Raw genomic sequence first — 25,328 nt, 5'->3', positions numbered from 1 at the left:
TTTCCGAGACAGGGTTTCTGTTTATAGCCTGGGCTGTCCTGGAACTCACTCTGTAGACCAGGCTGGCCGCTGGCCTCGAACTCAGAAATCCGCCTGCCTCTGCCTCCCAAGTGCTGGGATTAAAGGTGTACACCACCACTGCCCGGCGGGATCAGGTTTCTATTAGCTCTATGGTCTTTCTAATTGATATTTTTCCATAAAACAATGACAATACCATCAAGAACTTCCAGGAAAACTTCCCAGTTGCTGGAAATATTAATATCTTCTTCATAAATATGATAATCCAAAAAGACAGTGCCAGGATTCTTCCATGTTTTCTTCCTTAGACGAAACCTAAAGGTACAATAATACACTGAAAACTGCTATAATTTGAAGTATTTAACTAAAGATGTTGCATTAATTGACACCCCAAATCAACTGTGTTCAAGGTACAAAAATAATTATTAGTCATTAAGATTTAGGGGGAGTGATGCAGAAGCCCAGCCTCTAGCACATCATATCTGTATTCCTAGGGAAAGGAGATGTCTAGCACAGCTGCTTCATGCTCCCAATCCTTGGCTCCACAGTGGGAAAAAGGCATAGCAGCATGAAAGCAGCTGGCACCGGGGTCTCACTTACCTGTCGATGCTGAGGTCTAGGCCACACTGCTCCCTGAGTTGAGGAATCAGCTCCTCTTTCGATTGCCGCACAGTCATGCCTTTAGCAAATACGGCGTCTAGCAGAAACTTGCATGGCTAGGAATGTAAACACGAGATTAGAGCTTGTGTCACAGTGAAGCAAGGGTTAAAAAGAGATATTTGTGCTGGGTAGTGTGACAAGGAAGGGTCTGAGATTGACAGTCTGTCTCCTTGTTCCCAGTATTAGTTTCATCAATTATAAGCTCAGTGAGCAGCCTTGCTAAATAGCCTATGCCTCAGTTTTCTCAGCTACAAACTGGGGACAATAGCTTCCTTTCAGAGTTATCATGATAGTTAACTAAAATAATGTGTTCATATTTGTAATACAACTATGATTATTCTGAAAGCAAAAGGCACAGTTCCATGGACTACAATAGAAGAATTTCCAACATGTAACAAAGGACTCAGAAGAGGTATGTGAGTGAAAATAAGATGATAGGTGAATGATAAAACATTGTTCAATTAATAATGGCATTGTATAAAAAGTTCAAAGCTTTCATGGTTGTCTAGCTCTCTATACGGTATGTATGAGCATCTCAGAAATATTTCTTATCCTTTGGGCAATTAGGCCCAACTCTTATGCATGAGATAAACTGAAATATTCTGATTACTTCTTAAAGCAGCCTCCTAAGAGCCTTTATCCAGCATTTGAACTGTGTTAGCTTCAGCAGGTTACTTAACTCCTCTGTGCTGATTCTTCATCTACAGATGGGAAATACTAAACAGGACCTACACCACAGAGATCACTGATGGGGTTTAATTGAGTCTTTGCAGGAAGCAATGCCTCTAAACCCATGATGACGGTGGACACAAAAGGCATTCACATAGGTCAGCTGCTACCACCTTGTGTACAGTGCCAGCCTTCCCAGAAAGCAACTATGCATTTCCTTTTCAATGCAGGAAAAACCCTGCTTACTCCAGCAGCTTGACAACACATCACAGGGCGAACTCATGGTTTCCTATTTTGTAAATATGATCTTACTGGGTATACTGGCTGGTTTTGTGTCAACTTTATACAAGCTAGAGTCATCAGAGGAGCCTCAGTTAAGGAAATGTCTCCATGAGATTCAGCTGTAAAGCATTTTCTCAATTAGTGATCAATGAGAGAGGGCCCAGCCCACTGAGGTGCTACCCTGGCCTGGTGCTTCTGGGTTCTACAAGGAAGCAGGCTGAGCAAGCCATGGGGAGCAAGCCAGTAGGCAGGACACCTCCATGGCCTCTGCATCAGCTCCTGCCTCCAGGTTCCTGCCCTGTTTGAGTCCCTGTCCTGACCTTCTTTGATAATGAACAGCAATATGAAAGTGTAAGCCAAATAAACCCTTTCCTCCTCAACTTGTTTTTTGGTCACAGTGATTTGTTGCAGCAATAGAGACCCTAACTAAGACACTGGAATACAGGTTACTTTTGTACTATCCTAGCAGAAGTGAGTACTGCAGAAGAGATGAATGACCAGAAGCCCTCTCTACCCTTAGGTGTTGGTATCCTTTTGTGTCACTCACCTCTTGCTCATTGACCAAGAGCTGGCACACTTTAACTCTGTACTCTCCCTTCTTCAGTGCTCTCCCCAGTCGGATTGTGATCTACAAATCAAGAATATTTTTTGAGATAAACTGTCTCAGCAGAGCAACTTCGGCTCAGTCTGTTGTTAGCGTCTGTTTTCCCCATCCCCTCTCACGGGCTCCCAGAGAAAACCCGACTCCACAGCACTACAACTACACCTGACACACACTTCACAGCTAACCATGCTTGTTGGATGAACAAGCAAAAGACAATGTAAACCCCCAGGAGCTGCCAGCCTCCCATCCTGGGGGCTTTCTATGTCTTCACTGAAAGGACTACAAGGTGGTCTCAAACCCATTATTAAATGGACTGATTCTACAAGGGGTTATTGCAATCAACCTTATTGTCATCTGAAAATGATGAAAGGGTCTCATTCAACCGGACGGTCTCAAACTCTTGATTGCTGGTGTACACTCGAAAAACCTTGAAGTGAGAGGAGAGGACTCCAACAAAGGGCTCTAAATGCTGTTTGAAAGCTGCCAGGGTGATTCTCTTATCAACATGCACCATCAACCCTAAGTATAAAAACCAAACAAAACAGGAACAAAATGAGAAAGCAACCCCTTGAGTGTTAAATAAAACAGACCACATTTCTTATACTGTCAATAGGAAAAAGTCTCTCTTCTTTTGGCTAGATTTTTAGGTAATAAACAACACTGAATAAAACAGCAAAACAAAATATAAACAACCCAGGTGCAGACTGAGGACTTCATAGGTATGATCTATCAAACTTCTAGTATAGTGGCTGCAACCTTCCCAAAGCTGCAACCCTTTGATACAGTTCCTCATGTTGTGGTGACCCCCAATCAATTATTTCACTGCTACTTTATAACTGTAATTTTGCTGCTGTCATAGATCATAATGGAAATATCTGTATTTTCTGATGGTCTTGGGCAACTCCTGTAAAGGGTCATTTGACTACTCCCATTGGTTGAGAACTACTGCTCTAGGGTCACTCCTAAAACACAAATGTTTCCACTTTCACACGGTACTAGTTCTGGGCCTCTGCTCACTAGCCACAAGAAGCAGGGAGCCACTGGCTTCCATTCCTATTTTGCATAGGGAAAATGGAAGATGAAAGCACAGAAGCACAGTGCTGTGTGTGAATTCAATTCTGCTAGACCTGACCACTGCATCACTGTGAGTAAACTGACAGTGGTAACTAGATGGTGGCTTACCATCAGAATATGAGTGGAATCCTAGGAGCATAACTTACTAGGAATATGACCCCAGACAACCAAATCTGTTTGAATGAGGTATTTCACCAGAGGAAACAGGTTTCACACAGCTGCTGAGAGGTCTGTATGAACTCAAGCAAGCTAATGTGCCTTTTGAGGGGGCCCCTGGATGGAGACTTAAGCACTAGCACAACATACTTCTGTCATTATTCTGTCCAGTAGTCTACATGTTTACACTTGAGTTTCTATAAAACAAATAATATGGATGTCAAAGGATTCTGGTGTTAGTTATAGCTCATTAGTTAAAAATATATCTATGTATTTCTATTACTGACTAGTTTCATTTAAAAAACACGGCTTCTCATTTCTAGATTGTCTTTTCTTTCTTTTTAGAAAACACTTTCCCATTTATTGACTTCTCTCTGTATGTATAAGTGGACAGAGTATATGTGGAGGTCAGAGGGCAACTTGTAGGAGTTGGTTCTTTCCTTCTACCACTGGGCCCCAGGGATCAAACGCAGATCAAGGCTCAGCAGGAATCATGTTTATCTGATGGGCTATCTCACCGGGCCAAATCTCATCTTTGTGTGTGTGTGTGTGTGTGTGTGTATGTGTGTGTGTGTGTGTACTGCTTGTAGTCCACTCTCGTTTTTGAGACAGATCTTTTCATTCGTCTGGAGTTAGCTAGCCTGTCTGTCTGCTCCAAAAGCCCTAGGGATCTGCCTGTTTCTGCCTTGCTAGAACTGGGACTCCAAGTGCAAGTATATGCCACTATACCTGTTTGTTTGTTCTCACATAGGTTTTAGATACTGAACTCAGGTCTTCATGTTTGCAAGGCAAGCACTTTACTGACAGGGTGTCTCTCTTCATTTCTACTTCTAACAGCTATTAGGGCCTGACACCTAGGGTTTCTTTTCCAAAGGTAAAGGAACCATGCACATTCAATTAGAAGCCTTACAGGGGTTGGAAAGTTGGCTCAGCAGTTAAGAGGCTGCTGCTCTTGCAGAGGACCAGTTCCCATGTAGGGCAGCTCACAACCACCTGTAATTCCAGTTTCAGGTGATCTGATTTCTACTTCTGGACTTGTCAGACACCCCCCCACATATACATGTATCTACCCCCCCTCCATTAAGTTAAAAAAAAAAAAAAAAGAAAGAAGCCTTTACTTTGTGGCAGTTCTGCTGCTCACTGTATAGATGCTATCTATGTACGTTCTTTTGCCAGACGGTCACCCTCTGTGAGCGTCAGCCTTCTAATCTGTTCAATGGAGGACACCAGGATTTGCTTTAGTAATTTGGAGACACTCAGAGATATAAGATTTTGAAAACTAAAACCATAAGGGGAGTATTAACATGTTTTGTTTGTGTCTTTTTTCACAGAGTCTTACTATGTAGCTAAGGATGATCTATAACTCCTAGAGATCTTCCTGCCCCTGCCCCCTCAGTGCCGGGATAAGAGGCCCATGTCACCAACCTAGGCTAATACATGACTTGTTAAAAGTAATGCTAATAAGCATTTCACTTTCAGCTACTTCATTTTCATACTTGGGAAAAGAAGTGTATCTTGACTCTAGCTTTCTTGTTAACTGTCTGGGTAGCTCTAGCTAGTGGTTTTGTAAAAGTCCTGCCCAAAAGTTCGTTCTACATCTCAAACAGTTCTACATTGTAGGTATGTCTGTTGTTATTGCCTATCTCAAATGCTTACACTGACAAATCTCTCTCTCTTTTTTGGTTTTTCGTGATAGGGTTTCTCTGTGTAACACCCTGGTCGTCCTGAACTTGCTCTATAGACCAGGCTGGCTTCTAGCTCACAGAGATCCTGCCTGCCTCTGTCTCCTGAATGCTGGGATTAAAGGCTTGTGCCACAATGTTCCAGCTACAAAAATCTCTCTCTCCCCCTCTCTCCCCCTCTCTCTCCCTCTCCTCCCTCTCCTTCTCCCTCTCCTCCCTCTCTTCTCTCCCCCCCCCCATCTGTAACATTCAGAAGTCTAGTTTGTCTCTTGCCTACTATTAAATGAGCAAAGTAAAAGGGCTGGAATATGACTCAATGGTAAAGCACTGGGTTCCATTCCCAGTGCGGGGGGGGGGGGGGGACCCAGGTAACAAATGACCCCTCATCCTCAAACCCCGTTTCTTTTGCCTTGCATATGGATATTTAAAGGATGTGGGAAAGTTTGCTTTGAGACACAGAAAAGATCTATTTTTTTTCCCTGCAAACTGAGTAACACATTTTTTGAAGGCATTCAAGTAACACAGCCTACTGCCACCGCTCTTGGTTGCCTTTTACAACTTGATACTAAGATCCTATGGCTAAATATACCACTTATTTGAGTTATAGGACATGGACAAATCAGGCTAGTACTGATCTGGAGCTAGTTTCTTCTCTGTTGGCTAACTTTCAAAATGCTGGAAGGTTCTATGTATGCTACTGGGGGAGAAAAAGAATCAGTTGTCTTATCCAGGTGGAGAACCTAGTGAGCTACAGTGAGGACAGGCCTGGCAAGTGCTGCCCAGGTGCTACAGCAGCGTATATTAAAGGGAATAACTACTTTCTGATTAGATTGCTCCACACGACAGAATTCATGATTGGGACCATTAACTGGGGCAAAACCCAGTTGCTGAATAGGTCACAGGCCCTAAGGGACTATCACTCTACTCAATGAACATAAACTTCCCCTGTGTACTTATACCTTTATACTCATAGAGTAGTAACATCTCTCAACCTCCATCAGAGAAGACTCTTTTTGCAAGAAATGGCAATTAATAGAGAACAACTGGTCACTGTATGAGAATGAAGGACTATGGAGGACTCAGCTTTAAAATGGGACAGCTACATTACATACTCTCTCCAAGGCTGAGGAACACTGCAGAAGAGGGGGGTTAAAATTTTAAGAGCCAGAAGCAGTAGATGTCTGTAGTAAAATATAAAACAGTATTTGCCAGATGTGATAAGGCCATTGCACACATGAACTCACAGTGGTTGTGACTGCATGCCTAAGACCTGTACAAGATCAAGACAGTCAAAATCCCAGCACAGATGGGCAGGGTTCATAGTCCCAACCCTAGTTGAGGAGCTACTGGCAACTGATATCTGCTGGAGAAAGAAGAATCAAGTTTTCTTAGGTGATGTAGCCCCTGAGAGGTTACTCATGCTCCAGCACATGGCCCTATACCCATGCATATATAGATAGCACTAAGTGAACTCAATGGGTTTAAACATAGCACATGAAGTTGGTAGGGAAAAGTGGTGGTGGTGGGGGTAGGGAATGAATCGGAGGAGAGAGAGTAGGTGGTAGATTTGATCAAAACACAATAATATGCATATATAAACTTCTCAAACAAAAATAAAATCTTTAAAGTATTTGGCTTCTTAAGTAGTGAGAGTATATGTTACATTAAAAGTATCCCTTGGCACTCTTACCAGAGACTTCCCTAATATTGGATACTCTTCTACTTAGCTTGAAGCAATTATTGCCTAAAGTACTGCACTGCAAAGGAAAGAAAATTCAAATGTCTTACAGTCCATGTAAGGTGGTCTTAGAGCTAAGTACTGGATTCCTAATCAACGCTGAAGTGAGAAACACACTGACACTGTTTCAAAGAGCCTTCCTCTCAAGTACATACATTTGTGTCCTTCCCCAGAGCCTTCGTCCGCAGTGTAGGGGTCAGCTTTGAAGTACATGTACTGCATTTCCCCCCTGCTCTTGCCACTCTCGTCATATTCACTGTCAGTCCCAGAGTCTTCTTCAGCTGTGTCCCATGTCTCCTTTTTCCCTTCATTTGCCTTAGTTCTTCTACTACTTGTGATACTGTGAGAGTCGAGTCCATTGGCCAGAGGAATCTGAGTGCTGTCTGCATTGCACAAAGTGTCGCTGCTGTGACTGGAGCTAAGAATATCACTGTCTACTGAACTTGTACTCCGGTCATTATTCACATCTGAGTCCGAGCGTTCTTCAGACTGAAAGTTTTCTGGGTCAGAAGTCTGAATATGCTGTTCAAGTTCTCGATTATCCACAGAGGTGGAAGAGCCCCTCTCATTGAGAGGGGATTCAATATTCTCAAAGTCACTTGTCTCAGTGCTTTTGCTGCTGTCTCCATTGTCGCCATCCTGCTGCTGTTGCTGCTGCTGCTGCAGTGACAAGCTTTTGAGTTTTTCAGTGCTCTCTTCTAGAATAGCATCCACAGACTTTAGATTCCCTGCAGGTCCTTTGACTCTTTCACAGTCATCGTCCACATTACCAGAATCACCGCCAGCTTTCTGGTATGCTGTCCTTTTCGAATAAGATCCTGGAGATTGTTCAGGCAGCAAAACAAATAACCGGATTGTATTTGCATGTCGATCCAGGAGTTTCCACAAGTGGGAGTCTGTGAAGGCTGCCTGGTGATCCACTGTCTCAGAGCTTTCAACAAACACCTAAACAGTAAATGAGAGAGTTACACTCCATACTATGTTAGCAGAATTCTTACTCTCCACATCTTACCAATAAAAGGCAGTATACAGTATGTTACAAAATCTGTGACATTATGTGGAAATTTGACCAGGCATGGTAATACACACCCAATCTCAGTAGTTGAGGAATAGAGGCAGGATAATTGTCATAGGCTAGCCTGGACTATATAATGAGTTCAAGGCCAGCTAAGGGCAAATACAAGACACTGTCTCCAAAAAACAATCAAAGCAAAGCAAAAATTAACCATAGATTTTGATAATAATTAACAATATGTTTGGTTTTGCATAAAAAGCTATTAATATTTAATAAAAATTCAGACTATTAGTTAACCATTTAAGGAAAAAAGTAGGGGAAAGGATTGTTCTGGCACTCTTTACCCAAAATTATCATTATGGTTTAAATATTTTATTGTGCACACGAGTGTATATATGTGTATGGGTGTGTGGCACACATGCAGAGTTCAGAAAAAAACTTGAGGTAGTCAATTCTCTCTCTGCCATCTATGTCCAAGGGATCAAATTTAGGTTGTCAGGCTTGGCCACAAGCATCTCTTATCTGATGAGTGCTCTTGCCAGTCTATAGACTGCATTTGAATTAACACACACACACACACACACACACACACACAAAGAAAATACAGAATTAATAATAGTCAACAAGAAAAAGTCTGAATGAACCACAACATGAAGCAAGCCATGGTAACAATGGCACATAGAGCAGGCAAAGGGGACAAGGGTGAGAGAGTCTCTTGAGTACACCTTTGATTTGGTGTGAAGGACTGTCTTAGAAGAGAACTCAAAGATGGAAATTAGGGAGACAGTCACTGAGGAGACAGACTTAATCACAAAAGGTGATTAATCAGAAAGGTGAGTTAAACCAAAGTTTGACAACTAAAGGAGGGTGGGGAAACAGGAAAAAGTGCTCCTGGGCAGAGGTAAAAGGAGCAGCAGCAAGGCTCAGTCAGGCAGAGAAAGAAGCCCGACTGGATGACAAAGGCAGGAAGTTTGGGGAGGCTGTGTGCACTGAAAGGCTACTCTAAGACAGGCAGATGGTCGGGGACAGTACTGGTTGCAGCCAGGCTTACAATAAATCCTCAGCTTTACTCCATTTGTTACTAGCACAGAAGACACAATGAAAAGATAAAGATACACCTTGTTACTTCTGAAGAAGCCCTCCGCCTTCAGGGTCTTGCTGGGCACGCTGAGAAGGCGCAGGTCGTTGTAGCAGCGCTCCAGGACTATCCTCATGGAGTCTGCAGGTAAGTGTGTGGCCTGTAACGAGAGTGTTCCTAGAGAGTGTGCATCCCAAAAGAGTTCTACTTGGATTTAGACACTTCCAAAGAGAAGACATGCTGAGTTCCTCAATGCTGAGGACACCAGGAGCCTAGGTGCCAATCCTAGTACCCTGACACTCAGAATCATCAGAGAAAAATAATTTAAAGTAGAGATTTAACAATTTTTGGTTATTCAAAGGAAACATTTTTAGTCAACTCCATATTACTTATGCTATAAACTGAACAAAATAACACTTTCTAACTTTCAAGACTTTTGCTTATGACAAAACTCTGTGACTGCACTTGTTCTTTAAGGATTTCCCCAACGAGAGTTACTAGCTTCATCATGGTGGGCTAATATGCTATTGTGTCTTCTTTTTAATTTTTTTTAAAAATCCAATCTCAGTGCTTATATTTTGCATTGGACTGAATGTCTGAATGTGGCACTTATTTTGAATGCATAGAGCCATATGATCACCTGGTATGTATGTGTACACAAGTTAGCCATCAGGTACGACAATACATTATGATTTGTCTTTTGATGTAACTGGCAAAAGTGATGGGAGTCTCTTAGCTGTTACTGCTTAAACACAGTAACAGCCACCAACCCTGACAGACCTCACAAGATCTCTCACAACCAGAACACTTACTGATGGTCATGACAATCCTGTTTCACAGGAATTAAAATCCCCAGATATTGAGCTATAAGATAAGGCAGAGGGCTAACAACTGTACTTCAAACTTTTTAAACTTGCAGTCATTGAACAGTATGAAGGCTGATAGACTCTACCTGTGTGTGTGCTTAAGGTACACAGATTGGGACCCTTGAAAGAGAACAATCATTTATCTCACACAGTCCAGTTCATTTGTCCAAAGAGATCCAAATGTTTTCATCATCTCATTCCAACTCAAAACACTCAGAATTGATCTATGTTCTAAGGCACTATTTAATTCATCACCTACTTCCTGTCAAGTCTGCTTGCCCACCTCACTGTTGCAATTAACATGTCACTAAGCCAGAGTACAAGCATATATACTACAAAATAAATGAATGCAATAAAAAAACATTTTAGGACTGGGATGGTGGTGCACACCATTAACCCCAGCATCCAAGGGTTGAAGGCAGGCAGATATTTATGAGTTTAAGACTAGCCTGGTCTACATAATGAATTTGAGGCCAGCCAGCAGTATACAGTAAGATCCTGCCTACAAAGTAGATAATAAACACAAGTCACTGTACTTCTGTCTTCCTTTGAAATTTAACAACCACAGCCTGGCAGTATCTGCTTCTTGCCCATATATGTCTTTACCTGAATGATTTAAGCAGCTTTCTCAGAGCGACCCCAAACCCAGCTTCCATGTACCTTGAACACCAGTTTACTGTCACTGGACTTACTTACCATTTTGTACCACACATCTGATATACCACTACAACATTTATATAAAAAACAAAAATCTATTTACTGCTGCACCAATGAGAGCCCCATTAGTGTTCAAAGCCCTTCTGTGAAACAAACTGAATTCACACCAATAGTGTGTGCTTCACAGAGTATGCTCTCATTATCCAATAGAGTAGGTTTAAACTACAGTCCAGGTTAATGCTACTGTCCCATGCCCCAAAGCTGCTGTTTGTTTCTTCTACCTGAAGCATCCTTTTCTACTTCAGTTGTGTTCTGCCTCTGAATATTGCCCCTTTAAGAGAGAACTTATAACTTGCAACTATCACAGTGATCCGTGCATGAATCAAGAACTCAAAATATTCATGGTCTAATTTTACCGCTTACCTTTGAGATCAGCTGTTTGAACTCTGTAACTGTCTGATTTAAATACGCACGCACGGTTACAGGAGCAGCGACAGTCTCTGCCTTCAGATCGACAACATGGACTTTCACCATCACTTCTATCACATTGAAAAACATAAAAATGTAGCTGGAGGTTAATTTTTTAAAACTGTGTTTTACATGAGTAGTGCATTCTAAATGTGTTTCTAACAGATGGCAAAGAGAGTATGCTCTCATTATCCAATAGAGTAGGTTTATATTACGTCCATCTAAGTTCATTAAAAAGCAGTGTTTTTGACCTCTGTACTCTGTTATATTACAAATATTAAAAATACGATTCAGGTTTTTCTTAGTCTTCTGCTTAGGATCAAACGTAAAATATATATGCAAAAAGATCCAAAGAAAAACCAAACCAAAGCACTGAAAGCATACATGAAAGTAGAGGTTGGAAAATAAATACTAGCGGAGAAGACAGAGGACTGACTGCTTAAAGACAACCCCCTTGAGCCATTCATGACTTTATTGCTCTCCTTAAAAAACATACTTCAAATCCCATGGAAAATTCTATGCCAAAACTAGTGTGGTTTATCTGTTTTTTCTTTCATTTTTACATCATATTTATAACTAAATTTAGGTCACTTGAAAAGAGGCGCCAAGCATTCCATTTAGTAGTTATTTTGTTTTACTGTCAATTTCCATTTTTTTCCTTAGACTGTTCACTTAAATGACAAAATAGTCTAAGATCTTGATGATTAATGAGTAGAAATGGATCCTTAAATATTAATATACATTGCCATATTTAAAGTCGGTTTTAAATCTTTTTTATATTTATTTATTTTGCATTGAGAGGTTATATTATACACACACACACACACACACACACACACACACACACACGAGAGAACACTTATGGGAGTTGGTTCTCTCCTATGAGTCATCTTGATGGCCTCGTCACATTTTAGACATTGGTTTTATTACTGATTCATGTAATTCTTTAATTATTTTGTCTTTTTTATACACCATTTGGAAAAAAATCTCTTAAAGGGACTCTATACAAAGTGCAGAGTCTGGCTAATGCAAGCACCACCAAGGTTTCAGAAATGAGAGACATGCAGGCTTCTTGGGAGATGAGTATACTTAATATACTTTGGACAGGATTGCTGTACAAAGCAAGGAAGTGTATGGCTTTCATAAGGAATAGCAGAGAGAAGGAAGAAAGAGGGAAAGATGGTGGCAGTACTTTGAATGTTAACTGTTAATCTTCCTCCATCTTCCAACTGTTCTTTGGACTATACTCAGTTGATTTTGGAAGCTAGTAAGCCTTCTGAATCTGGAAATTAGAATTAGAAACACATTTATTTGTGCTTTCTGTTTATAGCCTTGGTCTCGTGGAACTTATAATCCATTAGGAAATTTTTTATGATGATTACAATTATTTTATGGTTTAGATGTCATCATGTAAATCAATAGTAAATTGAGATGATTTATCCTACAACTATAAACATGATAAGGACACAACTGTCTCATTGTATAGTTTATATTATTTAGGAATAATGAAAAGTGGTAATTAAGTATATTTAAGCCAAGCATGGCTGCTCATACCCCGTAATCGTAGCATTTGAGAGGTGGAGACAAGAAGGTCAAGTGTTCAAGGTCGTCCCTTGGGAGCTGAACTGATAACTAAGGCATTTTACATCATTCGACAGGCACTCCACATTAAAGAAGGGAACCCTACTGAAGATTGAGAGGTGTTTTCTTGTTGCTGTTGTTCATTATTTAAATTTTGTGTACAGACAAGGTTTTTAAAACGTGTTCATTTGAACTTATGATGTGCCCATCTCAGCCTCCCTACTCTTGGGAGTCACAGCATGTGCCAACAAGCCCAGCAAAGCTGGAACTCAACTTCAAATTCATCGCTGACTACTTCTCAACCAGTCAATATTATGTAACTTTAAGAACATATAAAAAAACTTACATCATTTGCTTCTATGAACAAAATATTTGATCACAATAATTTAAAGTCTATTATAACTTGAGTATAAAATTGCTTACCTCCAGGTTTGTAGGACTGAAAAATTTGATCAGGCTTTCTCGTCTCCAACAGCAGATCAAACATGTATGTGGACTTGACTCCTCCTAGAAGCAGCCCCATTGGCGTATCTTCTTCTCCCTCATACGATCGTTCCAGATAATCATGAAACTCATCATATTTTACCAGGCGACAGCAATCCAGGGGAATCACATCTTCTAAATCCATCATCTAGCAAAACACAATCCCCCCCAAATAAAAACAGTTTGAGAAAGAACCACATGTAACCCAGGTTGGCCCTGAACTCACTATGCAAAAGAAGACGACCTTGAACACTTGACCTTCTTGTCTCCACCTCTCAAATGCTACGATTACGGGGTATGAGCAGCCATGCTTGGCTTAAATATACTTAATTACCACTTTTCATTATTCCTAAATAATATAAACTATACAATGAGACAGTTGTGTCCTTATCATGTTTATAGTTGTAGGATAAATCATCTCAATTTACTATTGATTTACATGATGACATCTAAACCATAAAATAATTGTAATCATCATAAAAAATTTCCTAATGGATTATAAGTTCCACGAGACCAAGGCTATAAACAGAAAGCACAAATAAATGTGTTTCTAATTCTAATTTCCAGATTCAGAAGGCTTACTAGCTTCCAAAATCAACTGAGTATAGTCCAAAGAACAGTTGGAAGATGGAGGAAGATTAACAGTTAACATTCAAAGTACTTAAATCATCTATTTCAACTATAAAGCTTTGGTGCTATCAAAATTAAAGTCCAGCCATCCATTAAACATACCTTATAAGCCATTTCTACTGCTTCCTTTAATGTCTTATCCTTATGAACCTCCAACTTGTTTTCCATCATTACTTGTTTCACAGGATGTAAACAGAATAATTTTATCTACAAAACAGAAAATACCATCATCAATTCACTAGGTCAAGTGTTGCAGCTGAATCCTTTGGCAACAAGAAACATAGTTGGGACTATTCTTTCTTACTCCCTGTATTAGTAACTAATTGAGAGTGATTAAGTCTTATGTCTTAAAAAAAACCTCAAAAAGATTAGTTTCAACAACCATATAATTGTATGTAAGCATTTTTTTGACTTATAATCTGGTTGTTCTTTTTTTTCTAATTTGGAAAACACTGATTAATGGGATTCTAGTCAAAATTTTTATAATATCTGCAAGAATTTCATAAGGTTATCTAAGAAAAATTATTTCTAAGAATATTAATTTTTGAATATACTTAAAAAATTTAATGTGCATAGGTGTTTTGCTTGTGTGCATGTCTGTCTGCACCATGTGTGTGTCTGGTGCCTTTGAAGGCCAGAAAGGATGTTGGATTCCTTGAAACTGGAGTTACAGGTGGTTGTGAGCTGTCATGTGGGTTCTGAGAATTGAACTCAGGTCCCCTAGAAGAACAGCCAGTGGTTTTAACTGCTGAGTATGTTCCCAGTCCCGTGTAAGGTTTAGGAGAGAACAGTGAGGGTAAAAGGACAGTAACTGAAGCGCACCTCCATTTCTATGTTTCTCAGTCCCTCCTCAGGAGATGGGAATGCCTGCCTCACAGAGCTGTAGAAACACTGACTGTCATGCTACTCAATCACTCTGGTCCAGTATCAAATTTTGCTTCTCTACACTACCTAATGACCACGGAACTGACCGAGTTATCATGAGAATGACAGCGGTCAGAAGAGCACACCTGAGCAGTACTTGTCACTCACAAACGTGGAATCAAACCTTGCATGTGTTGCGTTCAATTTCTCGTTGCCTCTTTTCCTGTTCTTCCAATTCTCTCTCCTTCTGCACCAGGTTCTTAATGTGTTCTGGGTACTCGTCTACTTCTAGAAATTCTAGGAACATAAAACAGTATCACTCAGAGCAGTTTCCTGTACACTTTTTGTTCTACTGTGCTTCCATGGAAACATGTATCTATCCTCTCAATGTGGAGCAGAGACATTCTTCCAGGCAATAGTGAAGATGTATTGACAGTGAGACCATATTCAAATCTAGTAAATGGCTTAAATCTTAGAACCCAACAAGATGCCAAAATTTAAAAAAGCCCTGGAAACTTAAAGTCATTTTTTATTTCAAATTGTGCCATCACCAAGGAACTCTGTGGCACTGGGTAACTTTACTTTAGACCTCAGCTCCTTAAGCTTATTAAAAGCACCTGGCCCAAAAGTTATTGCCTAGAAGGTAATTCAAATGAGTAAATGTTACTTATGAAATTGTTACTACACTCTGATGGTATTACTACCTTCCCTTCTTCCTCAATGTAGCTCATCAGCTGCCTTCTAACCAAAGAAGGCAGAGGAACAAAACTGGTAACTCCACAGTTTCATGTGACCTAAAAGCATATTGGAAACAATATGAAATTAGGACACTTGAATAAAGCCAATGACTCTTTGATTTTTAAGGAGAACAATGACTATTAATATCATCAATCAATAGGACTCGTAAAGAGTAAAAATGCATTGTTTCCAGAAATCAGCTCTAGTCTAAAAAAAAAAGAAAAATCTTCCCTTTTTTCCTCACTGCTATATGGATACCTTCCTGCTAGCTAAAAAGCACTTCCAATCTGGTAACACAGTGCCCCCTGGTGTTTACCACAGAACTAGAGTGGGTTAGTTAGCCAAGAGGGACACTGCACTGTCTAGGGCAAGGTCTACAGGATACATGGATTACAACCCTGGCTTTGCCAAACTACGATAGGTCCTGAAACCTACACCGGTGAGTCCACAACCCAACTTTTGTTCATGAAAATGAGAACAAAAAATATAATGGTTGAAACAGATATATGAGCACATCTGCTACTAAAACTAAATATGGTGAGATCAAAGTTAGTGATTACTTTTTTGAATTATAAAAAAGAATATGAGAAAACTCATCATTTGTCTATGTGTCTAGATACAAACATACACACACCCTAACATGTCTACAACATTGTGAATCAGTAAGAATTAGCAAGGAACCCTCCCAACTCTCGCCACCCCCCTCCGAATGAAAAAAATTTAAAGTAACAACAGTCAAAAATATAAAGAAAAGGACAAACACACTTTACAATAAGGATTATTTTTAGGAGGTCAGTGGACAGCTCTGAAGGTTCTGTGTACTGAAATCAGGCCATGGGACTTCGCAACAGCATCTTATACCAGCTGAGCCATCTTGCTATCCACCCTAGGTTTCTTTTTTTTTTTTTTTTTTTTGTTTTTTGAGACAGGGTTTCTCTGTATAGTCCTGGCTGTCCTGGAACTCACTCTGTAGACCAGGCTGGCCTCGAACTCAGAAATCCGCCTGCCTCTGCCTCCCGAGTGCTGGGATTAAAGGCGTGTGCCACCACCGCCCGGCCCACCCTAGGTTTCTTAATAAAATATAACAAAATATTTTTTTACTAGATTCACAAAAATTTATTCACTCTTTAAATAAAGAGAAATATTTAACTCTACTAAACAATTTCTGCAGTACTTCAGGCCATCTGGAGTCCTCTCTAACTATGTAGATAGTAACAGAACCCAAAAGCTAAACTAAACAAGCATACTACCTATGCTGCAAGACCCTAAAGTGTGCTTTCATTCATGTATTACAACCCTATAAGGTGTCATCATTTCCAGTCTACACATCTTTGAAGACTCAGAAAAGTCAAGTGATTTGCTCTAGAACACACAGCTGGTGAACTGTAATGCTGCACAGGGCATAAGCTTACTTAAAGTAATACCTAATCCGTTTAACAAAGAGAAAGTTTTCCAACATCCCTTGTCTGTGTGTGGGTGTGCCTGTGTGTGACTGCATGCCTGCCTGTGTAGTACTGTTATCAGAACTCTGGGACTTATGAATGCTAACTAAGAATTCTATCACTGAGCTATGGCCTTAGCTCCTTCAAAATTACTATTTTTTAAGACAAGGTCCTGTTAAATTGTCAGTAGGATTGTAACCCCCCTGCCTCACTCAGCCTTCAAAATAACTAGAGTTAGAAGCACATATCACTATGTCCAGATCTACAGATTTTTGTAAAATTTTTTATCACTTAGTATTACTTCATAACAGTGTTTTTAATTCACTCTCCCAGGCATAAAAAAATTCCTAGGTGTTAACTTTTCTATCACCTAAAAGTAGTTATCTATATTTTCAAGACTAGCAAAGGTAATTACTTTATCATGGGCTAACATACTTGCATTTCTTGCTGGATCCTTCAGTCTGTATATCAGCATATATGCATTTGTTGAGCTAGGAGAAATATAACAAAGATTAGCAGGTCCTTTAAAGTAGACAGTAGCTCCTATTTATAAGCACCAAATCTTTATTTGAAAAATAATCACACCACCATTCACAGATACATTAACATTAAAACATTCCAGAAAGAAAGAAAAATCCTTTTTTGTCATTAATGACATTCCTTTTGGTAGCACGCTGAAGTTATAAAGAAGGCTGTGCGTCACAATGCCTACTACAGCTAAGTCAGGGGTGGGTAAACTGTTTTGCTGGAAAGAACCAAGAAAAAAAAATCCTGATTGGTGGTAACACACACCTTTAATCCCAGCACTCAGGAGGCAGAGGCAGGCAGATCTATGTGAGTTCAAGGCCAGCCTGGTCTACAGAGAGAGAGTTCTAAGACAGCCAAGGCTACATAGAAAAACCTTGCCTCAAAAAACCCAAACTACATCACACTACACCACACCAAAAGAAACCAAACTCTCATTCTTTGTAGGCAAGATGGTCTGTGCTGCAACTCAAGCTATGTTCAGTAGGAAAGCATCAACCAAAAACTTATGCCCATGGCTTGTAGTCTGTTGACCCTTGTATAAAGTTTTCCTATTAAGACCCACAGAGGAGCTAAACTTACTTCAGTAAGTCAGCCCTGAAGTTCATGCTATTGCTTACCTTGCAAAAGCACTGGAGTAGTAGCCTCTGCTTCCTGAAGACCCACCGTGTGTCTTCTTAATGTCTTCTTGTGTTATCTAAAAAGTTGTAATGTTACTTTTTTGTAAAAACCAGAAACACAACAACATTAATGTCACCGTGTAAATATATGACCTAATAGTTCCCCCTGGCCCCAAGATAAGTTCTTAATCTGTAGCCTGGGCTGGGCTTGAACAATCCTCTGTCTCAGTGCTAGAAACTGCAGGGGTGAACCACTAAGCCCAACTCTAATCCAACCTTTTAGTCTGAGGTAGATGTGTTATCACATTTCCAAGAAGGACCACTTTCAGACTTTATCAGTGGCTGCTCTGGTAAGTCAGGCTCAAGACTCCTAGCCCCACATCAATCATGAAGCCTGATGGCTAGAGGAAAGGGGTAGTCTATTTTGGAAACATGTAACAAGCTCCAACAAAGCAGAACAAGGACACTTCAAACAATGAAAGACTGGTTCAATGGGAACTTGAGACACACCACCATGGGTATCTTGGCTCTGAATAAATCCTTCTGCCATTGAGTTAACTTCTCCACTTCAGGAGCCTTACCCTGCTCACATGTTGGTCATTGAAACTGTACCACTGATCGTCACTGAAAGACTTTATGCAAGCGTAATAGTGTCCTCCAGCAGCACTCCCTGAATGCACCATCACTGAGAAGAGCTCATACATCAGGGAGTTCTAAAGAGAAGAAAAAGTTTGGAAGAGAAGGCTATAACAAACTCTCATTTGAAACTCTATTTCCTATGGATGCAGAGTAACATAACATGAAAGCTATCCCTCCTAAGCTAACTTTTCCCTTAGGTAACATTAAAATGGTAAGTCACCAAAATCCTTATTAATATGTGATATTTGTATATATTTGTCTATATATTTGTCATATTTGTATTATGCTGTCCTGTGATCTTTGGAACTGAAATCTGTCTGTAAACATATGGTTGATTATTTATGAAAAATAATAGTCTGCAATTTTTGTGAAGTACGTACTAAATAAAAGGCTGTTTTAATTTGCATAGTCAAGATCAAGAAATTATCAGCCGGGCAGTGGTGGCACACGCCTTTCATCCCTGCACTTGGGAGGCAGAGGCAGGCAGATCTCTGAGTTTGAGGTCAGCCTGGTCTACAGAGTGAGTTCCAGGACAGCCAAGGTTATACAGAGAAATCCTGTCTCAAAAAAACAAAAAACAAGAAAGAAAGAAAAAAAATCATTAACTCATTGCTTTTTTTCTCTTTAAATAAAATTCTATTTCTGACACTAATTTGAAGTATCTTCTAATGTACTCATACAGTATTTTTGATAAGTAACATATTAATTTGGCATCTATTATTTATATTAATAATCAGTTCAAGCCAGGCGTGGTGGCTTACAAGTTTAAATTATAGCACCTGGGAGGCAGAAGCTGACATAACTCTGTGAGTTTAAGGCCAGCCTAATCCACACAGTGAATTTTAGGACAGACAAGGCTCCATAGAAGAGACATTGTCTCAACACACCCATCCACACACCCACACCTCTCCCCTAAATCCAGAACTGTTGCTATTTTGGTAATAAATCAGTTTATGGGTGTTCTGCTCTGAACACTCCTGATGCTGTCTACAATACACTAAGAACCTTTCCTCTTTTTCTTTAGACTTTTGTTGGTAGTAGACTGAACTCATAGATGCTAAGGCAAATGTTCTAGCATGTGGCTATATGCATGTTCTTCTTTGCTATTTTTCATTTTCAGATAGGGTCTAAGTTGCCCAAGTGGCTTTGAACCCACTATGTTGCCTAGGGTAGGCCTCAAACTTTTGACTCGTCTAGACTTGCCTTCCAAGTGCTAGAACTATAAGACATGTACCTCCACACTAGTTTGGATTGCTTTTTCCTTTAGAAGCTTTGGCACTTCACACCCTTAAAACAATTAGTAATACTAGAGACCCTGGCAACCAGTATTTTACCTCTAAAATCAATAGGGAACAACCAGACATGGTAGCTCAGGCCTGTAATCTTAGCACTTAAGAGGCTAGAGGACATCAGTTGAGAATTCAAGGCTAGTCTGGACCATAAAGTGATACTGTTTCAAAAACCACAAACAAACAACAAATAATGCATAATAGAGAGGAAGATGTAATAGCACAGAAGGCTTATATGGAATTCACAAGAGAGGCTGGAGAGACAGGTCTGAGGTGAGGAGGTTACAGAGCTCTTGAGGCTCTTGCAGAGGATCCAAGTTTGGTTCTCAGCACCTACACTATAGCTAACAACCATCCTTTTCTAGGGTCCATAGGTATCAGGCATGCACATGGTACACATACATACATTACACACACACACACACACACACACACACACACACACACACACACGGGGGGGGAGAGGGAGGGAGAGAGAGAGAGAGAGAGAGAGAGAGAGAGAGAGAGAGAGAGAGAGAGATACAGAGAAAGAGAGAGACAGAGAGGTGGTTTGAATGAAAATGGTCCCCATAGGCCCATAGAGACTGGCACTATTAGGAGGTGTGGCCTTGTTGAAGTAGGTATAACTTTGTTGAAGAAAGTGTGTCACTGGGGGTGGGCTTGGAGATTGCAAATGCTCAAGACAGACTGCCTAGTTTGACTGTCTCTTCCTGTGGGTCCAGATATAGAACTCTCAGCTCCTTTTCTAGCTCTATGTCTGCCTGCATACCACCATGCTTCCTGGCATGATGACAATGGACTAAACCTCTGAAATTGTAAGCCAGCCCCAATTGAATGTTATCCTTTATAAGACTTGCCATGGTCACAGTGGTTTCTTTCGTTTTTTTTGTTTGTTTGTTTGTTTTACAGCAATAGAAAATCTAATTAAGACATACATATATTTCTTAAAAACTCCACAACCACCTCCAAACACAAGAACGTTATCAACTCAGAGGCTCAGGTTATATAAACAGTAGTAACCAGGTGCTGAGAAGGGAGACTCTTCTAATTTGCTACCCACACTGGAGTGGGCTTTTGGGTGATAGAGTGGCCTAAGAGTCATCATGCTCCATTAAAGAAGTACAGTAAACTCACTGGTTCACCAAGCTGGAATTGGATGGAATCCTTTCTCTGGTCTGTCTCCGCCATCTCTACCTGGAGTGAATAAAAATAAGAGTTCCCAGGGCTGGAGATGGCTAATTGGAAGAGCATTGGCTGCTTTTCCAGAGGACCTAGATTCAGTTCCCAGCACTCACATACCAGCTCACAACTATCTTTAACTCTAGAAATCCTCTTCAGTCTTTGAGGGTACCATATATATACATGGTGTACAGACATGCAGGTAAAACAACCATATACATCAATTAAAATAATTTTTAAAAGAAAAAGAAATAGAGCCTGTAGGAAAGGTTATGACACAAAAGGTTAGAAAGATCCATTTGTTATACGTAGATTCTGAAAGGTTTTTTTTTTTTTTTTTTCAAGTCTTTGAGAGAGTCTTGCTTTGCAACCCTTTCTGGACTGGAACAAGCTATGTTAGACCAGACTAGCCTCAAACTTGTAGTCAATTCTCTGACCTTTATCCTACATCTGGGATCACATATATACATACATTACTGTATAGGCCTGTTAGATCTCATTCATTTTTCTGAAGAAGCTCTTTCTTCATTTTGCAGCACCAGGGAACAAATCAGGCATGCTAGATAAGTATACTTTCTTCCTATATTCTTTGCTTAGAAAATACTGAGACCTTCCAAAATCAAGTATCAGCACATCTCAGTTTGTCCTAACTTTAAACTGACTATAATTATTACATAATGAAACTTCTGAATAAATTCTGAAAACTTGAGTAGCTCAAATTTTATTGCCAAAACTAAGATTAATCAAAGTAATAATAGGCAGGTTTCAAAATTTACCTACAATCTAGAATTTGTGCTCAGAACATCATTTATTATTTTTTGAAACAGGGGTTACTCAGTAGCAACTGCTGGTTGGAACTTGTTATTCAAAGAGTTACTACTGCCTCTGCCACTTAAGTGTTGGGATTCCAGGCATTTATCAACTAATTACTAGTAACACATTTTTAAGTTTTACTGTAATTAGCAACTCTTCTACCCAATTATGTTTTTGAAAAATTCTGAGGTTGCAAGTTCTAGATAAGTATGGTGGTATATTTGTAGACCTTTTAAAATTAGAATCATAGGTATCACATTACTAGTAAAGGCAACTCTGCCTATACTGAGAGCAAGGGTTCTCAGGTACAATACTTTACTAACAGTTACACTGAAGCATTTTCCTAAGATAGGGACAAGGCAAGGATACTATACTGCCTTATCATTCATGGAGTTGTAATGTATCTGCTGCATTAATCACTGCACAGCAATCCCCACTCAGCTCTCTTCCCTGAATGGGGGTGGAAACTTTAAAAAGTCAAGGACAGTAGAGATGGTGGCAAGAAGAGTGGCCCTGATCTCAAAATAGATTCACGCTATAATACTTCATTCTTGAATATTGCCCCAAATCTTTATATTTAATGATTCTGTGACTTGAGAAAAGTTAATGATTTTTTACTTATGCTATGCTCAAGATTTTTTTTTTTATAGAAAATCATACTCTTAATAAAGCAGGTTACATGGCTGTAAAAGAATGGTTTGATAAAAAACCTTAAAATCACTGATATGGTGAAAGAAAATCTCACCCCAGACATACAGTTCTTCAGTTTCCAGATCATAATTTTAAAAAGAACATTATTTTCTAGAATTTCTAATGACTGTTATAGAAAGGAGAGGAAAGCCAACAAAGGATTTGGTTTTCCTTAACTTAAGGCCAGCCCTGTTATTAAGTGTCTCAGAAGTGTACCACTGTTAGAATTCTTAAAATGCAACATATCAAGCCCAACACTCTTATTTTCCTCTATGAGCAAACTCAGCGAAGACAAGGATTTGGAGACTTGCTCAATCCTAAGGGCAAAGGTAGCACTCATTCTAACATGGTACAATTCTCAACACAATACAGTCTCCTAAGAAGTAGTAAGTAGTGTTTCCCAAAATACAATTATGATTATAGCCAGCACAAAAACATTGTCTTCATAATCAAAAACAAAGTGCAAAATAATTCAGAAGTTCAAAAATTACTATATTCTCTCTCTTAGTTAAAGCATGCAGGAACTACGGGTATAGCTCTCTGGTAGACCCCTTCCTCAGTATGCTCAGCACCTAATTCCAATAAACATCATCAAAGGTACCTTTTCCAGGCCAGGTTTTGAAATCTTCTCACTCCCAGTACTGCTCTCCAGGCATATCCCTTCATCAACAGCATCATCCGTGGAGAAGTCATTGCTCATCTGGTCACTGTGGCAACTGCCTTCATTTTCTGCTCCACTATCAGTGCAACTTTCAGTCTGAGGAGATTTCTAATAAGACACAGTTATCTTAACATCTTAAGCCAAATAAAGGATATTCCTATCTTTTTTTTTTTACCATGTTTGCATAGTTTAACATGTTCTGATTAAGAGAAGCATTTATTTCATTTTAAGTAAATTTGTTTTCTTTTAAACTCAGATCTTAAGTCAAACAACTGAAAAAAATACACTCAAAGTATTTCTTTTGTTCATAAAATTTTAACACTGCAAATAGTGATTCTCAATTATATTAAACCCCATTTACGATTACTGCTACAAAGTAACAATAGAAAATTACTATTTCCTGTAGCAACATTTGAGACAGCAACTACCCTAAACCCCAAACAGAATCATTTATTCCCAATCCCAACAAAGCATTCTCTTGATTACTGTGTTATAAAAGAAGGTGAATTAAGCCATCCATCTGTCCCTGAGAACTTTACTGCTGTACTCAGTGCAGGGATATCACACTTCCATGCCTGACTACTTTCAATTCACAGTCCCAAGACTTAAGCTGAAGAATTCCACCTGTCAGAAACTCCAAACAACCCTTTCTTCTCCTTTTCTTTAATAGTTTATATACATACCTCTACAATGTTTTTATTAACAGAAATTAGATTTCTTTAAGATGAAAGCCTTTGATGTACATAAGCAAGTTCCTGAAACTACCAAGTAATACACAACAAGAATAACTTTTGCTGTTGGTAAAAACATTTTTCTAAGTATATCATCTAGTTCCCAGTGCAGTCTTCCTCCTTTAAAGACATTTGATTCAAGACAAAATTAAGGTAAAAAATCTTCTCCAGAACTGCAAGATGAGCATGGCAGCACACTGCTGTAACCCCAGCATTTGGGATGCAGAGGTATAAGGACTGATAATTTCAGGCCAGCCATAAATGTAAAACAAGACTCTGTTTCAAAAAGAGCAAAACAAAAGCACACCCCAAACCAACTAATCAACCAAACCGATTTAAAAAAAAAAGCCCCCAAATTCCAAGCAAACAAGCAAAATCTGTAGAAAAACAAAAATAAAAACAAAAAACAAACAAAGAATTTGATGAGGAATATCTCCTTTCAAGTTTAACAGACTTTGGGAAGATTTCCTAACTTTAAGCACAATCCAATCTTATTATTTCCTTTCCATCTCTCTCCTTACAGGTGTACACATCCAGCCTGATCTGTTACTTTATCAGTTCTTTACAAATGCTCGTTGGCTGTAGTTGCCATTCAGTGAATAGCTACTGCAGTTACAGCAGCTTCTTATAATAGCTAGACAGGAAAATGAAGGCCAGAGTTTAGAGATTTACTAGGATGTACCAAATATAAAGGCATATCATCTCTGGTGCTTTCTAGCACTAAATATTGATGTGTAGGGAATGGGTGGAGAGCAAGTGAAGTGGTTAAAGCCCGTCAGCACCAAGACTGGAATCCCCTCTCCAACACTGGTACAACACAGATGAGGTGCAGAAAACATTGTTTTCTTGCTTATCAAACTCACTGTTTTCACCACATTCACACAAATACTATACTGGCTAGTTTCATGTCAATTTGACATATACTATAGTCATCAGAGAGGAGGGAGTCTCAATTGAGAAAATGCCTCTATAAGATCAAGCTATAGGCAAGCCTGCAGGAGAGCTTGGACCATAGTGGGCAGTGCCATTCCTGGGCTGGTAGTCCTGGGTTCTATAAGAAAGCAGGCTGAGCAAGCCACGAGGAGAAAGCCAGTAAGCAGCACTCCTCTCTGGCCTCTGCATCAGCTCCTGCCTCCAGGTTTCTACCCTGATTTTCTTCAATGATGGACAGTTTGTCCTCCCAAACTTGCTTTTGGTGTTTCATCACAATAATAGTAACCCTAAGACAAATACTAAATGAAACATGATGATCATTTACACTTATATTTGAGCACCTGGAAGAAGGCAGATTTTACAACTAGTATTCAGTTTCAATCAGGAAAACAACACATAAAACTCTTACAGTTGTTACCCTGTAGCAACTATCTTTTCTGATTGAAAATAGTTCACACAATGCAATCAGGACAGCATCCAAAAGAAGCAGGAATATATATATATATATATATATATATATATATATATATATATATATATATA

The 25,328-nt window shown here is 39.5% G+C and overlaps 1 protein-coding gene across 2 annotated transcripts in view; it reads right to left on the bottom strand.

Moving 5' to 3' along the window:
- The window catches only part of Usp47 (ubiquitin specific peptidase 47), a 91,544-nt gene that overhangs the window by 6,898 nt on the left and 59,318 nt on the right, over positions 1-25,328 (bottom strand). The window contains exons 11-25 of one of the 2 annotated variants that reach the window (XM_028768004.1): positions 23,062-23,229; positions 20,913-20,972; positions 18,432-18,563; positions 17,851-17,927; positions 17,141-17,196; positions 14,710-14,822; positions 13,764-13,868; positions 12,972-13,179; positions 10,923-11,038; positions 9,017-9,136; positions 7,039-7,828; positions 2,577-2,752; positions 2,177-2,257; positions 619-734; positions 215-333 (exon numbers count right to left, since the gene is read on the bottom strand). In XM_028768004.1, coding sequence (XP_028623837.1) covers positions 215-333; positions 619-734; positions 2,177-2,257; positions 2,577-2,752; positions 7,039-7,828; positions 9,017-9,136; positions 10,923-11,038; positions 12,972-13,179; positions 13,764-13,868; positions 14,710-14,822; positions 17,141-17,196; positions 17,851-17,927; positions 18,432-18,563; positions 20,913-20,972; positions 23,062-23,229 — 2,437 coding nt within the window. The remainder of the gene's footprint in view (positions 1-214; positions 334-618; positions 735-2,176; positions 2,258-2,576; positions 2,753-7,038; positions 7,829-9,016; positions 9,137-10,922; positions 11,039-12,971; positions 13,180-13,763; positions 13,869-14,709; positions 14,823-17,140; positions 17,197-17,850; positions 17,928-18,431; positions 18,564-20,912; positions 20,973-23,061; positions 23,230-25,328) is intronic. The other variant, XM_028768005.1, reaches the window with a different exon arrangement.

The sequence above is a fragment of the Grammomys surdaster genome, unplaced genomic scaffold (genome assembly GCF_004785775.1).
Source record: "Grammomys surdaster isolate TR1022 unplaced genomic scaffold, NIH_TR_1.0 184, whole genome shotgun sequence".
Taxonomy (NCBI): Eukaryota; Metazoa; Chordata; class Mammalia; order Rodentia; family Muridae; genus Grammomys; species Grammomys surdaster.
This window is presented reverse-complemented; position numbering and strand designations above follow the sequence as displayed.